At 44.3% G+C, this 16,903-nt stretch overlaps 1 protein-coding gene across 1 annotated transcript in view; it reads left to right on the top strand.

The window, feature by feature from the left end:
* Positions 1 to 258: 258 nt before the first annotated feature.
* Positions 259 to 16,903, top strand: part of PHLPP1 (PH domain and leucine rich repeat protein phosphatase 1) — a 173,916-nt gene continuing 157,271 nt past the window's right edge. Inside the window, exon 1 of the mRNA XM_053664180.1 lies at positions 259 to 1,959. Within this exon, the coding sequence (XP_053520155.1) occupies positions 504 to 1,959 (1,456 nt within the window). The 5' untranslated portion in view covers positions 259 to 503. The remainder of the gene's footprint in view (positions 1,960 to 16,903) is intronic.

Here is a 16,903-nt window from a genome sequence, read left to right on the forward strand (position 1 = left end):
AACTGCCCCCGCCCCTCTCCCTTACGCACGCGTCACGGTTTGTTTACTCTGAAGCCCCGCCTCTCCTCCGGCCTCTGGCTCTCCCCACTCCTCCCAGGATTGCCGTCCTGCTAGTGATGCATATTCATGAGGCTCACGCGGAGCGCCCGCCCTGCCCGCCTCCCGCTCCCTGTGCGTGATTAATATTCAATGAGCCGAGCTTCGCGGCTGGGTCGCGGGCGTGAGGTGGGGAGCGGGCGGGGCCTGCGAGCGGCAGCCTCGACCCGGGTGGGGAGGGCGTGTGTGTCGGGGGGGCGGCGGCGGCGAGTCGGGCGAGCGCGCGGGATGGAACACCGAGACACCGTCGGAATGCTCCGAATTGCCACATAATCCCCTGGAACGGCCGCGCCGAACGCCATTGGCTTCTCCCTTCTGCCCGCGCCGCCGTCTCCCACCTCCGCCTCTCCGCTGCCTCTCCGCCCGCTGCCTCCGGAGCTGGGGGGGGAGCGCGGAGCCCCACTGCAATGGAGCCCGCCGCCGCGGCCACGGCGCAGCGGCTCCCAGAGACCAGCAGGGAGGACCGAGCTCCGGCGGCGGCGGCGGCCGGGGGCGGCCGGAGCCCCGAGCCAGCGCTGATCCCCGCGGCCCCAAGCGGCGGGGCGCGGGAAGAGGCCCCCGGCCAGGCGCAGCCGGGGCCGCCGCCGGGCAGAGCGGCGGGCGCGGGACGCAGGAGGCGGCGCGGCGCGCCCCAGTCCACCGCCGGCGGGGCTGCTCCGGTGTCTGGGGCCGGCAGCGGCGCCAACTCCCTCCTGCTAAGGAGAGGGCGGCTGAAAAGGAATCTGTCGGCGGCCGCCGCCGCCTCGTCGTCCTCGTCCTCCTCGTCCTCCTCTTCGGCCGCTGCCGCCTCGCACTCCCCCGGCGCCGCCGGCCTCTCCGCCTCCAGCTCTGCCTCGGCGTCGCTGTGCACCCGGAGCCTGGACAGGAAGACGCTGCTCCTGAAGCACCGACAGATGCTGCAGCTGCAGCCCTCGGACCGGGACTGGGTGAGGCACCAGCTGCAGCGGGGCTGCGTGCACGTCTTCGACCGCCACCTGGCCTCGACCTACCTGCGCCCGGTGCTGTGCACGCTGGACACCACGGCCGGCGAGGTGGCCGCCCGCCTGCTGCAGGTGGGCCACAAAGGCGGGGGCGTGGTGAAGGTGCTGGGCAAGGGGCCCCCGGACGCCGGCCCCCGGCTCGCGCCCGCTGAGCCACCCCTGGGGAAGAGCGGGTTGGCTGCCGTCGGGGCCTCGCCGCGCGCGCCTCCCGCGGACCTGCCGCTGCCCGGCGCTCTAGGCGGGTGGGCGTCCGGCGCCTCCCGCGTCAGCCCCGTGCTCTCGGATTCCAGCCCCGGCGACCCCGGCACCCCGCTTGACTGCGCGGCCTCGGGCCGGGCCTCGGACACTGAGAGCTTCAGCCTGAGCCCCAGTGCGGAGAGCGTGTCCGACCGGCTGGACCCCTACAGCAGCGGCGGCGGCTCCTCGTCGTCGTCCGAGGAGCTCGAGGCCGACCCTGTCCCAACCCCAGCGGGAGCTCCGAGCCAGCCCTGCCCGCCGGACCGCTCCGCGCACATCCGTCCCAGAGTCGGTGCTCGACCGCTTTCCCCTACGGCCTCCCCGCCTCCGCTGCAGCCAAAAGCCCCGACGGTCGTCCACTGCCCGGACGGGGCCACCGACGATCCGCCTAGGGAGGAAAAGGCAGCGGCAGCCGTGGTCCCTGGCCGTCCCCAGCCGATCCCGGGTGGGACCGCGGAGAAAGCGCCTTCTCCACCCACCCTTTACGTGCAGCTCCATGGAGAGACTACTCGGCGCCTGGAGGCGGACGAGAAGCCCTTGCAGATCCAAAATGACTACCTCTTTCAACTGGGATTTGGGGAGTTGTGGAGGGTGCAGGAGGAAGGCATGGACTCGGAGATTGGCTGCCTCATTCGCTTCTATGCAGGTAAGGAAACCACCTGCACTTGGGGTGTCAACGCGAACAGGTCTCGAGAAAGGAGTCAAGTCGGGGTCTGTTGGCCCTCAAGTACACGCATGTCCTCGGCAGTCTTTGTTACTTCTTTACAGCTCTCACGGGTAATCTGCATAACACTCAGTCGGGCAATTAATTGTTCAGTCTGCAGGCTGGGCCATGCTTGGGGGCCCAGAGATTGGGAAGCCATGAGCAGGAGGCGGCCGAGCCACCAGGAGTACAGGAAGCAGAGACTCCTGGAAGAGGTGGTAGTCCACTCAACGGTGAACCTGCTGCATCCAGGCCTCTCTTCCGGGGCGTGTAGGGTTTGGGGGCAGTTTGGGATTTCAGATAAACTCAGGCTCACTGAATATTGGTAGAGGAAAGTAGCCAACAGACATGCCGAAGGGCACACTCCGCGCGTTTGACTGCTCCCAGTTCGCCATTCCAGGCAGCGCGGACCCCCGTGAGGTCCTTCCTTCCCACCTGCGCTCGTTGAGCGCTCTGCCAAAGCGCTTTGCCCTCTCAGTCCTCGTTAGAAACCTACAAGATGGAGTCATGTTAGTGATACTTTTTCCCACTGCTTTTTTCTTCATCTCAGTTTTCTCTACCAGTTTGATTCTTGCGACAAAGTGATTTTGTCTATTTCTCTCATTTCTTGCTTACAGCCTTTATGGCCAGAGCTGACCACTGCAGTGTGACTGGCAGTAAGAATTCACTGTAAGAATTTGAAGTGGTTAAGGTCTCCTGAGATGTTCTCTGAAATTCACCTCATTCTTTTTCAGTTCTGTATTTGAAACTTTTCTGTTCTTTATTTATTCCAGCATTTTCATATAACTGGCATATAAAATTCTTAAGTAGGGGTGACTGTTGTGTTTCTCTTTTGGTTGAAGAATACATTAGGGAGTTGTAGATCCTGGTTGTTAAATGTGAGCTTTATAAGTTGTTTGCATTCTATTCTCCTGGTTTAAAGAATTATATTCTTAGTGATATGGAATTTTATAAAGTTAGCATAACAAAATTAAATCAGGGCAGTTAAATCTTCCCCAACATTATTATTTTAGATTGCAGAGGTGGGGGAATAATCATACTTGTAACTAATCTGTAGCGATTCATAGTATTTGATATGCTTTTGGTCCAACTTGTGGCAGGCAGTTCAGTAAGTTTGAATGAAGAAATGTTTACTCCCTCATTGAAATACGCAAGACCAGTAGCATTTCTGTTGAGATTGTGTCTGAATTTGTTTGAAGTTTTTCTTTAATTCAAGTGGATTTCGGATGGATTTTTGTCTTAAAAGAAAATCATAACACAATAGTATTTGCAGTTTCTGAAGATAATATCCCAACTGGATGACATGACTTTAAAAGTTTATGGCCTAGAAAATAGGTGATTTTATTTTATGTGTAGGAACAACAATTTCATCCTTTTTTTCCTGTAGCTCATCTAATTTGCAAACTACAAAAATTAAATGGCAACCACACTTGGCATGGGAATATTTCGTTAACATGAAAATGATAAACACCAATATAACTAATTACGTTGCAGGAAATACGCACACACACAAAAGAAATATATTAGACAGTTTTGAACATATTTTGTATGGAAAGAGCTTTGCTTCCCATGTTTTCTTCATCATTGGACATATTGATCATGATCTAAGTGTTCATGGGAAGGTTTTGAGTGTCATGGCCATGGCATTTAAATCTTTTATTTCCTCCTTTATTGTCTCTTCAAGTATGTCTAAAATATTCGAAGTGAGTGATACACAGGTTTTGTTTTCTTTAAACATCCCTATTAAGGTGACAGATTATACTTCTAATTTATTTTTGTGGTCTACCTTTTTGTTCATGAAAAGCAGTACTTGTCACTTCATTCTGAACTTACTTTATTTTTGTAGACACACCAAAGGTATCTATGTACACCCCTGTGTATACACTCATCAAAATAACTCATAGAAAGTCATATACCATATCCAACCTGTTCTAGAATATGAGGCCGGTGTGCAGGTGTCCTAAATGGAAGATGCCTGATTGTGACAAAGATGTCTAATTGCTTATTTTTCTTACACAAAGTTGAGCTTATTTTAAGCCTGTGTTAATATACCAGACATCTCAGTGTTGATAATCATTTGCAATAGAACAAAGTTTAAAATGAGTCCACTTGAACTTTTGGAAGAGAGTTTAGTTATTGACAAACAAAAGGGCCTTGTTGTAAGGTGGTTTCACTTACTATGTATGGGAACATTGTCGGAACTTCAGATTAGCAAAAGTTTGCGCCAGGCTGGAGGCGATTCCTGGAAATTACTCTTGTGTTGCAGTGGAATGTAGGACACCCAACTGGAAGAGTGTTACACTTTGGTAGTAATTCTTTCCCTTAGGAAGAAGAGAATTCGTGTTTGTTTCAGATAACTCCCTTAAAAGAGGGTGTCGTGGAGGGTGTCGTGTACCTCATTTGCTTTTATAATTTCACCTGTAACTTACTCTTGAATTTAGTGGTCTTTTTGTTTACATTTGTACTTGGAATTAAGGATTGACTAGGAAGTTACCTTTGAAGCCTTTTGGATATCTTCCTATATTTAAATTGAGCTTGTTATCTGCTGTCTATCTGGTTTACTTATTCAACTGTATTTTTTGAGAAGTTCTTGTTCAGCAGAGAACTTTTTCATCCTCTTGAGGGTGACCTTTCAATTACATTATAGTATTTATTACCTGACTCAAGTTATGTTTAAAAGGCTTTGAAAGCCATTTGTGGTTGCTTTGAATATTTAAACATTTATTTGGATAAAGTAAAATGAAAGTCTTTAAGGAGCTAGGAGGTAGGTGTTGGACAAACAAGTACTAACTACAAGGCTGTTAAGGAAACTTTAGTTCAAACTAAAGTTTCCTTAACATAAAGTTTCCTTAACAGCCTTGTAGCTGCATGCTATCAAGCTACATTGTCTTTTTGTGATTTAAAATATAAAAAAATGTAAATATCTTTATCTGAAGTTATTTGTCTTAAGTATGGTAAGTACATGAATATTTAATTTCCTTTTAAAATCAGCCATCTTAAATTTTACCTTAAAGAGAGTAACTTTAGGTTAAAAAATTCAGGAATTTAAGTCGCTTGAGATAAGTTATTGCCTTCAAAACATTCATGAGCTTGTGTTTTGGACTCCGTGGGGATTCTAAGTCATTGATGAAGCACAGTATTAACCTGTGTTTTTTATCTTTTGGACTTTGTACGACCTTTAAGGTTTTAGTAGTCTAGCTATTTCAGTTCCAATTTTACTAGTGGGAAGGATGTTGATAGAACAGAGAAACACCCAATGTGCAGAGTGCGTCTTGGACAAGATATTTTTATGTGTGACTTCTTGGGATTGCTCAGAGTGATCTTCTTACCCCTCTCATATTTCTTCCTTTTCTCTTCTGGGAATGATCAAACCTTACATGGTTTCCTGCATGGAAACCAAGAAGGGGTGGTTCGGCATTAAGCTGTAATATTGACGGGCAGGCTCTTATTACTATAATTAAGCAGTATTGAGTAACGTGGTATGAACATGTGACACCAGTGTATGCCTGAGCAGTCTTTTAATTTTAAGAACAAAAGGTAACTTCACTTTCATTTTTTATGTTTAAGTTTTATGTTTGTTTTTATGTTAAGTGCTTGATGTCTTTTCCTTCATAACTGGTTTGATAGTATCTGTTAACATATTGGGTTTTATTTTCTTCAGACATCTTCAAGGGCTTTCACATAGCTTATCTCATTTGTCCTTTCCAAAACCATGATCAGGGAGGAGTCTGTGTCCAGCCTCTTTTCAGATGGAGAGGCTGATGCACAGAGAAGTTCCACTGTTGCTTGCGGTTTTCAGTCCTGGGCAGAGCTGAGAATAGAGAGCTTGGTTATTCTGTTTTGCAATTCATATCACTTTCCATGAATCGATGCTGAATTTCATTTACACTTGAATTTGCACTTTGTTGAAAGCATTCAGAAAATATGCTATTTTTGTTGGTGATGAGGTGGTATTATCCTCCAGTGCAAAGTGGCATTCATCGGGAAATGTGGAAGGCTCTATTTTTATCACTCTGCCTTTAAAAACATAAAGAACCCAAACTGGCAAATGAGTAGACAGGGTGGAAAGAGTCCTGAAGTGTTCTGAATATCCTGGTTGCAAATAGTCATACTTGCATTTAAGGCAACACGAACTAGTTTACCTAATGAGTTTCTGTTTTTTTATTCAAGCATGCCTTGTTTGTTAGACCTTAAGTCTTCATTGGGTAGAGGGAATTAACACTTCATCTGGAAAGGGGGTAACTTGAGGCCAGGGGTGGGACAATGCAGTTCCTTTTAAAGCATTGAAAAATAAAACCCGCTGTGAAAGATTTGCTTAAACCTTATATTTTAAGATGGAATTATTTGTACTTTAGTGATCAATACTGCCTTATTGGTATTACTGTGCCGTCGTACAGTTTTTATAATGTTCCTGCTGTGGAGAGGTAGAGAGCAGTTCTCCCTTAATTTCATAGTGATTCCTAAAACGGGCTGTCTTCTGTGCTCACTGAAGTAATTGCAGGGGATGAGATGTGTGTGAATGAGTCTGTAAAGTTTCTACATCGAAAGTCGTTTTGTTGCTAAAAGATGGTAAATCAACCTCCATAAATGATTGGTTATCCAAAGATCGTTATTTTTAAAAGTGTAAGGTATTTTTGTTGTTTCTTACTCTCTTTCCTTTTAGAGCCCTGAATTTGATTTATCGGTAAAATAACATACATTGACATTGTAGATGACCCAAGCTTAGCATAAGACTTGGCCTTTTAGTTTAAACATTTGCTGAATTGAATTTGTGGAATTTTGTTAAGCAGCTGGTGGTGTGGGCCCTGACTCCGCAGCCTTCCACATTCGGGTCTCCAGGGACGTGTTAAACACACACACACACACAGGCATTTCTCTCATGGCAGGAGATCCGAGATGTGCCACATTCTATTAATATCTTCTGTTTCACGTGAGTGAAGCTCTATGTGGATTTTGAGGGAACAGTTCTCAAAATTTTCTCCCAGTTAACAGGTGTGCCCCACCTCCCCTTTTCAGAGGCATCTCTTCAACTTTGAGATGAATTTAATGAGGCATCTGTCAAATGAGGCATTTTAGATTTAATGATTTTGTTACGTGCCGGGGTTGAACACAGTTCAGTCTCGCTGGACAAGAGAAGGGTTTAATTGTGCTGTGAAAGTTGAGAGACCCTGAAGCCACTCAATAGAAATGCTTTTCCTTTACAGAGACGCCTGACATTTTGAAAAAGAGAAAGAGATGTTATCAAAATGTCCCAAACAGTCTGGGGAAATGGAGCCTTAAAAAAAAAAATCATCCCACCTTCTGAAAGCGACTCCACCCCTGTAATCCCAGGCATCTGGTCCAACACTGGGAATGAGGGGTGTTGAATCGGGCCTCCTGTTTGGGGCCTCCTAGGGCAAACCTGTTTTTATTCTTACCTTTGGTTTTCTAAAGCTAGTGTAATGAAAACAAAACCAAAAAATTGACGGTGTGGATTCTTTAGACATACAAGGTATTTATGACGCAAGTTTGTAGGAAATGTCCTCTAGTCTTTGGAATATTGTGGTAAATTGAAACTCATGGATCTGAGAAGAACGGACTTTCATGATACTTTGATTAAAGAACCTTAGGATATTTGTTTAACTGTGAAATAGCAGTTCCTTCAAGTAGTATGATACTGTAGAATCAGTCATAGTAACAGTTACTGGATTACTGAAGTGTTATACTTTGATTCAGAGATGGGATGGTTTTGCTACATATTTTTTCTACATAGAGCCTGGGGCAAAAGTAGGTTTTCAGTTGTGGGTACGCACAACGCATTTTATTCTTGCATTATTATTTATTAATTATTCCATATGAACAACTATAAACCTACTTTTGCCTTCACCCTGTGTAATACATATGCCTGGTATAGCTTTTAGTATGTTAAATAAAATGAAGCATGATCATCCCAGAATGCCACAGTAATGCTTGAACTAACCCTCTCCCTGTTGTATTTTCACATGTGAGGTTGCTTCCATACTCTGTAAAGTGCATTGAATGATGAAGTGTGTTGTTGAGGTACAAGTCCAGTGGCCTTCAAGTTTGGAACCTAGAAGTTATATTGGACATACTCTATCAGTAGGTTGTACATATTTTCTGAGTTTGTAAATGTCAATACTTTACCAAAAACAAACAAAAAAATTCAGAATTTTTTCATATGCTTCTCCAGGTAAAGTTTATAAAGAAGTAAATTAGTCTCATTTCCAGTTGCATGAAAGTGTTCAGTTCATTGAAGATTGAATAAAATTTGAAATACGGTATTTACTGAAAACAAAAACAAAAACAACAAAAAACGGGTGGAGTCCCACAGTTCAAACCCTTGTTGTTCAGGGGTCAGTTGTAATTTGGTTTTGGACCATTTCAGTAATGAGCGGAAAAGTCTAATTAGAAAATTGAACTTTGAAATAATTGTAAGTTGGTTGGTATTTTTTTTCCTCCTGAATTCTTTCCAAGCATGGTTTCGCATTTATTGATGTCTCTTTCTACTGACTGATGAAACTGATGAAGAGCAGCTAGAGGATGAATTTTTCCCTGTACCTGCCTTCGTTGATGATGCTAGAATGTTTGGGCTTCCTTTTCAAACATGAGGCATGTTTTTAAATACAGCAAAAGAACATATGATCGGTTCTTGTTTTTAATGCCCATTTAACAGTTATCTGAATTTTACAGTCACTTGGCATTTGACACATAGACTAAAGAACACAGTGTTATACACAGAACCAGTTTTTTATCTTTATTGTCAGTTATGAGAAATGTGTTCCTAAGAAATATTTGTTCCCACGAGCGCTTGTCCGGCTGTACTTCATTCAGTGCTCGAATGGGAGCTACATTATGGGCCTTGACTTCAGCTGCTGTGTCCAGGGGTCAGGTGAAAGGAACCTTGTTCTTTTGGAAAACAACTTTGGGGAAATCAACTTTGTACCGTTCTTCTCTCACACTGAGAGAAAATGGTCTGTCATTTAAAGCAACTAGTCTGAGAGTTGGGAATCTTGGTATAACTTTGAGCATTTACTTGAACTTATCCTGGGCTTTGCCCTTCTTCTCAGTAAAATGATCAGTTTGCCATGGAAGGAATCTCAGGTCTCTTCCAAGTCTAAACATTCAGGGGCTCCATTAGATAGGCTGCTCTTCAAATTAGAACTAGAAGTTGTAGTTTTAAGTTCTCTAAGACCTGTCCATGGGTGTGAGACCGCCAAGTCTGACTTTTCTCCGGAGAAAGGAGTGGGCTTGCGTTGAACATACACGAGACAGCCTGGGGCTGCCAACCACAGCAGACCACCTTTTGGGTGCGGATTAGGACTAATGACTGAGTGATGATGTCTGAGTGACCTCTCCCTGCCAACCCCTACTCCTCAAAGTTGACCTCTGCATGCTGGAGATGAACTGAAAGGAGTACATCCTTTTAAAAACTGAAGTAAGATTTTTAACTTGACTGATAAAGCAGGGTAGTTTCATAATCCGGTTTCTAAAGCTTACTAAATGGTAACTCTTTGAAGGCTCCAAATGTGCAAAGCTCACTGGTTTGTTACCTTTAATGCACAGTGAGCTGTGTGCCTGTCTCCTTGTGCCTGGAGTCGGTGGGAGGAAAAGTGCCAAAAAGGAAATGACATTTTTGTGTCATTATTTTGATTACGTTATAGAATTTAGGATCCCGTAGAGATTCTAAGATCTGCGTTTTTATGGGTGAGGAAAGCAAACCCATGAAATACATATCTGGTTCAAGGTCACGTCCGTTCCAGAGTTGGGAACCGCACCCAGGATTTGAATCATCTACCCTGTGTTCTTTTTCCCCCTCCACACTTGAACCTGTGCACTTACTATCTTTGGGTCCTCCTTATACTGAGCGTTCAAAATGAAAGTTTAAAAAAATGGAACATGTTTCACACATCTGTGGTTTCTCTATGACTTCAGTGTGTTTCTAGGTTTTTTTTTTTCTTCATTTTAATCAGTACTTTTGAGAGGTTACATATCACTTTGACAGATTATAAAGGAGTGGAACAGTTGGATATGTTAAAATAATGGAAATGTTGGGAAAAGAAATAACTGAATTTTAAAAAATATTTGGGGGAAAAAATTGAAGGATAGATTTTGCAAATTCCCATTCAGGCATATGTTCATTAAAAACATTCAGTATTCATTATATTTTTTATTTCAGTTTTTATGTAAGGAAAATAATTTGTTTTCTTACGATGAAATGCACACAGATTACTCATGTACACCATACACAGTTGTACTTTTGTGTGATATAAAAAATCAGAACCACCCAGTTCAGTAATCTTTGGGCTCTTGTATGCTGGTTTTGGAAGTCTTTACCATGAAATATGCTACTGCTTTGAATATCTGTCCTCTCTCTAAAAAAAGATAGAGAAAGGGAGAAAGAAATAGCCTGCTCTTCTTAGCAAAAAGACAGCGTGTAAGTATTTTTTAGGGGTGAGAGAAATTCCCCTCTATATTAAGTTCCGTTTTAATTGAATCACTTACCTGAAGCAAAAGTTTTAGCTTCCCTTATCTACTGAGTCAAATTCCTCAAAGATGACTGTTCATTTTTAAGTTTAAATGTAGTTGGTATAAAATATTATGTTGGTTTTGGGTGTACAGTAGAGTGACTCAGCACTTACATACCTTACAGTGTGGTCACCACACAGAGTCACCTGCAGGTTTTTCAGTGTTACTGACTCTGTTCTCCTTAACCATCTGTAGCCATCTCCCTAAACACAACACACCCTTCTGGCAACCATTGGTTCCATCTCTGTTTCTGTGAATCTGTGTTTGTTTTGTTCTCTCTTTTTTTTTTTAGATTCCACATATAGGTTAAACCACACAGTATTTGATTGCTCTGACTTATTTCACTTAGCATAACACCCTGTATTGGTGTTCATGCTGTGGTCCTTTCATGTTGTCACAGATGTTAAGATTTCATGCTGAGCCCTGGCCGGTGTGGCTCACTGGATTGAATGCGGGCCTGCAAACCAAAGGGTCGCTGGTTTGATTCCCAGTCTGGGCACATACCTGCATTGTGGGCTAGGTCCCCAGTAGTGGGTGCACAAGAGGCAACCATACATTGATGTTTCTTTCCCTCTCTTTCTCCCTCCCTTCTCCTCTCTCTAAAAATAAATAGATAAAATCTTTAAAAACTGATTTTGCGCTGAGTAATAGTCCATTTACTATATATAACACATTTTCTTATCCATTCATTTATCAATGGAAACCTAGGTTGCTTCCATATCTTGGCTATTGTAAATAATGCTGCAGTGGACAGAGGGGTGCATGTATCTTTTCCTATCAATGTTTTTATTTTTATGGGAAGATACCCAGAAGTAGAATTACTGGGTGGTATGCTAGTTCTATTTTTAGTTTTTGGAGAAGTCTCTATATAGTTTTCCACAGTGGCTGCACCGATTTGCATTGCACCAAGAGTGCATAAGTGTTCCCTTTTCTCCACATCCTCCCCAACAGCCAATACGTTACTGACGTTTTGATAATAGCCTTTCTCATTGCTATGAGGTGGTATGTCATTGTGGTTTGGGTTTGCATTTTTCCCTTCTGATTATTGATGTTGAGCATCTTTTCATATGAGACGATTGTTCATTTTTAATGTGAGGAGGGGAACTTTTTAAAGTGCAGTGTACAAAGGGTAAAAGTACATTGCATCTGGCATATAGAATATGTACTCCAGATGCTGAAGCCTAGGAGAACTTGATCTTGCAGGTCTCTTAGAGAGGGGGTGTGGCTGGGGGCAGCTGACATTGAGTTTTATGTAATAAGAGTCTCTCATGGGAAGAGTGAACACTGTAATCGGAGCAGACCTGTTCTCTTCCTTCTGCAGACCCCACTCGCTTTATTGAGGTCCCTGTTTGACTGCAGTAGTCTAGCACTGAACCTGCGTTTCCTCCAAGACATATCTGTAATTGATGTGCGTCCTTAACCTTAAGGCTCTTTTGTTGAAGGGGGTGAGCAAAAAGGGTCGTGAAAAATATGTCAGAGAACTTTGGGAGGTTCAGATTTGGTGATAGATGTGGAAGAGCTTTGTAAACTGTCAGGTGTTAAACAAATGTAGTGTGGTTTTATTATTTTTAGCAATAGTAAATTGCCACAAATGTTAATTAGAGTTAATTAGGGCTCATTAGGGAAGATGGGATATTCCGTTGCTAAGTGACATGGCAGACTACTCAGTTTCCCTCCCTCCCTCCCCCCTCCCCCCCCCCCCCCCCCCCTCCCCCCCCCCCCCCCTCCCTCCCTCCCTCCCTCCCTCCAGTAATCACTGTATCTACTGTGTCAAAGGAGCTTTTGGTTTAAAGGTGATACATTTGAATTTTCTATGATCCCTAAAAACACTCACAGATTTGAGGGCATGTTTGTGGAAACAAATGAGCAAGCCAAGGTTCACAGCTCAAGGGTGGAAAGTGTTCCAGTACAGGCACAGTAGTCACAGAATTTGGTAGCAGCAGTAAAGGCCAGCGGCCTCTGACTGCCACCGTGAGAATCCCCAGGAGGCCTTTGAACCAGCCTTGAAGAACCAGGACTAACCAGGAGGAGCAGGCTGTTGCCATAATTCTGGCAAAAGAATTGTTTGAGGAGCAACCATCAATTACGAGTTCAGAGTCCAGGCAGACTGAGTGTGAGGGTTAGTCATTCCGCCTGAAGGCGTTAGGTTCACCACATAGGCATCTCGGCCTTTTCATCTCCTGGAGTCATTTGGGCTCCATTTGGTGTCAGAGGTTGTCAGGATCCAAGTTCTGGATCAGCAGGTACTAATTTTGCTTTTTTGAAAAGAAAAATGCAAGTGGCGCATGCTCCAGGTTGCCCCGGATCCTGGCAAGGGGCCTGGCGTCTGCTTGAAAGATACTCTCTCATCCACCATTTTTAAGGCCTGTGAGGGTTTTCCTTCCCTTGAGTTCAGGAGATTTTTATGGGAAAAGTGTTGATCTTCTGGAGGCAGGTACTTTCTTTTAGTTTTGTGTCACATGTAAACCACATTCATGTGAAATTTGGAAGCTGATGACGTCATAATCGGGGGCATTATTTTTAACTTTGTCCATCTACAGTCTGGATTTTTGTCGCTAAAGGAAATTCTTTTCAACCTCTTGTGTTGGACCAGGAGGAAACACAACTCTTAAGTGTTCGTGTAAGCGCAGAAAACTTTCCTACCTGTGGCTGTAAAACCTGCTTTACACCTGTGGCAAGTCCGGCCTTGACTAATGAATGGCCTGTTCTAATGCTGTTGTTGTTTGAAGTGGAAAGTGAAATGTATCCGAAATACTGTTGTATGTAGTGATGTGACTGAGAGCCCTGGAGAAGGATCTGCATTTTGCTCTTTATGTTAGTTTTTAAATTGTACCCAACATCATGGTTAAAAAAAAGTTATTCAGATCCTATGTGACTGAAATAAGTCATGCTTCTAATTCAAATGAAAATAGTTCTAATTTAAACTCATCGACATTCAGGTTAATTACCTGTCAGTGTGTATTATATCCACCGTCGTCAGCACCTTTTTGCCCTCTGTGACAGATTTTTACTGCGACCTCAGCTAACTCAGGAGGACAATATTCAGCACTGGAGAAGTTGATTTTCATGGGGGCATGATTTTCATTTTAACAGAAATGCCAGCATCCGTGTAAAGATACAGACTGTGATTTCTGGCCCTTGTGCTCATAAAGTAGATGTTCAAAAGCCATTGCTCTGTAACCAGTTCATAAGAAGGACTTGTTTTTTAACCAAAATCTGAATGGTGTTGTCTCATTGATAAATATATAACGTCATCACAAAAGTTCTGTAACCACATGAGTAATCTTGGAGCAGCTTAGATAATGGCATTTGGAAGATACCATACAAAAGTCCATTTCTGAGAGTAGGGGTCATCTAGCGGTTGGTACGTTTGGGATGCTCGTACATCTCGAGTTTGCTTACGGCCTCTGCTAGAGTTGGTTGCTGCCTGCTTCTGTACATGTGCACAAGATTCCCCCCCACCACCCCTCAACCAAAACACAAAGATTAAGAGCCCTTTTAGTTCTAAGAAACTGTTAGAGTAATCCAAATGGTGTTAACTTTGAGATAATACGGATGGATAAAGGTAAGTAGTGGTGTTCATTTATCTTTAAGGTTCTGTCATAAGCACACCTCTCCTTACCCCCTTGCATGGTCACAGTTAACATCTTTTAAAAGCACTTGTACTATTGGAGTAGACTAAATCCCAGTTGTCTGTCGGAACCTGCTAAATGTAATAATGGAAGACTACTTGGGAGGGTGTAGCTTTGCCGGGCTTCATGGATGAAAAATCAATGGGAATGTCATGGATATCCCGGGGGGGGATAGAGTCTGAGCACTGGAAGGGGCCTGGGGACATGTAGTCTGGTTTCTCACCTAGTGTAGAAATCCGTGCTCATGTGACAGGTTTCTGATTGACGGTCCCCAGTGTAGAAATCCGTGCTCTTACATTCCTGACTGATGGTCATCTGGCCCCTGGGCGCACTTTGTTCCGGAACAGCATCGTCAGCATCTCCTGGGAGCATGTTAGAAAGGTCTCAGGCCCCACTCAGACTTACTGAGTAGTCGGCATTTTAACCAGATCCCTAGGTGACTCGTCTACAGAATACAGTTTAAGACGTTCTGGCGTTGGACTGTCAGGAGTCGGGGCTGTTGGAATTGGTGGAAGGAAACTTAAAGTAGGAGCTCGTGTGGTTCAGTGAGATGCCAAGGGCCTGAACTAGGGCAGTGGAGGGAAAAAAGGAGATAGATGAAGTGTTATCCCAGGACTCAGTAGTTAATTGGCTGTTTTGGCAATAGAAGCTCAAAGATGGCAAGTTTGCAGTTTGAGTGATGGGAGAATTGTAGGTTCATGAAAGCAGAAAACAGGAGGTTCTACAGGGGATATCACTCACTCAGTACAGCTTGGGGACCTGGCGCTATGCTGAGGAGCTGGTGATACAAGGATGAATGAAGAAGGTGTGTCTCTTGCTTTTGGTAGTTACAGTTATTTAGCAGTTGAGGTGGTTGTACTGAGGATGCGTTTGAAATGGTAATATGTGTTAAGCTGAGTGTAGTCTCCCTTTAACTGGTAAATGGACCCGGTTCACCACCCAGCTCTTGGGTCTCAGTGGCCCTTTTTGCTTTCCACTGCTTACCATATGTGTGGTTATTCTAAGGAAGGTGATGGAAACATTATTTATTTACTTGGTTTTCTTATAAGAGCCTTTTTTTTCACACTCAGAATGAATGCTAGAAGAGGTCTAAAAAGAGTGTTTATATTAAATTTATGAAGCTCTCAGGATGAATGCCTTTTGAATGTCAAGGCTTTCCTATCTGTTATGTGTGGGGGAAATTTACATAAACAGTTATAATAAAACTTGAAGTGCCTTAATGAAGGCATTTATAGAGCGCCAGGCGAACCCAGAGAGCTCAACAAATCCACTCTCCCTGCAAGTGGAATGTTTTGGAAAGGCTTCCTGGGAAGCAGAGACCCCATGACAGCATTTTGTATGTCAGAGGGACTTGGGGGTTTCTGGTTTGGTTGACTGTGACCCCGTTAACCCAACAGGCGGAATATAGGCAGAAAGCAGAGTTGGCTTTAGGATGAGGGGAGAGCTGGTGAATATATTTTGGATGTGTTAAATTAAGGTGCCTGGAGGACATCCAGGTGCGTCTGAAGAGCTCAGGGATCATCTGTGCTTACGTAGTAGGTGAAGTCTTTTGAGTAAATGAAATTGGTAGGTAGAGTGGGCGGCATGAAGCGAGGGCTCCGAGCACTGCCCTGGTAATGGGTTGAGCCCTCGCACTGCCCTGGTAATGGGTTATCATGAGTGAAAGAAGTCAGATGTGAAAGACACATGCTCTGTGACTGCATTCTGATGAGGGTCAATTGACAGGGAAGACTAATGTTTGGTGACCACAGTAGTTGTTACCGTTCGGGGGTATCTTGATGAGAGGGCCTTGAGCCCTCTGCTGTTGACAGTGTTCTCTGTAATTTCCTGGGTATATACGTATATGAAAACGTGTCGAATGTACCCTTGTGGTTTGCGTGCTTTACCAGATGTAAGTTATACCTCAGGAGAAGAAAGAAGGGACGTGGTCCTGAGGCACCTTGAACATCGTTTCTGTCCTGAAGGGAAAGAGAGAGGCTAAGGATGATGGATGGATGGATGGAGGGGGAAAAATAAACCAAGGGAAGTCTGGGAGGAACTGGGAGGAGGTGGAATTATGGGCACCGGGAAGGGAGTGTCTGTGGGCGGGAAGAGGACATCTGCTTCTTAAAGGAAGGATTGCTAAAGATTCACTGCAGTGATGTTTCATGAGGTTGAGTCTCAGTTTTCGTAGTGAATTAGAAGGTAGGGAAAACCAAGTCTCAATATTATTGTAATACATGCATTTTCTTACCATTTTTAGTTTTTAAAATATATTTTTAGCAAGAATGGAAGGGAGGGAGAAGAGGGAGAGAATCATTGATGTGGGAGAGATAAATCGATCGTTTGCTCTCACATGCCCCCATCCGGGGACCTGGGACACAACTCAGGCATGTGCCCTGACTGGGAATCGAACCAGCAACCTTTGGGTTCGTAGGCTGGCAACTCAGTCCACCGAGCCACACCAGTCAGGGCTACATTTTCTTGAGTGAGTCAAGTATCTAATCATAGTTTACATCCTCTTTGGGGAATTTATGATTGTTATATCAACCTACGCTGAATTTTCTTGTAGGGTGACCTTTTCTTGGACTGCTCTAAAGCACTTCCTGTGGCAGAAGGGGATGATGGATAGTCACCTGGGGGTGGAGAAATGGTTACCAAAGTCTGTTTTACAGGTTCGGCAGTGCTGGCATTGGGCAGGTTTGTGTTGCAGTTTCGATGGCACAGTTTTGGTTCCCTCCTCCCAAACT

Source organism: Artibeus jamaicensis, unplaced genomic scaffold (genome assembly GCF_021234435.1).
Source record: "Artibeus jamaicensis isolate MK-2021 breed Jamaican fruit bat unplaced genomic scaffold, CSHL_Jam_final contig_354, whole genome shotgun sequence".
Taxonomy (NCBI): Eukaryota; Metazoa; Chordata; class Mammalia; order Chiroptera; family Phyllostomidae; genus Artibeus; species Artibeus jamaicensis.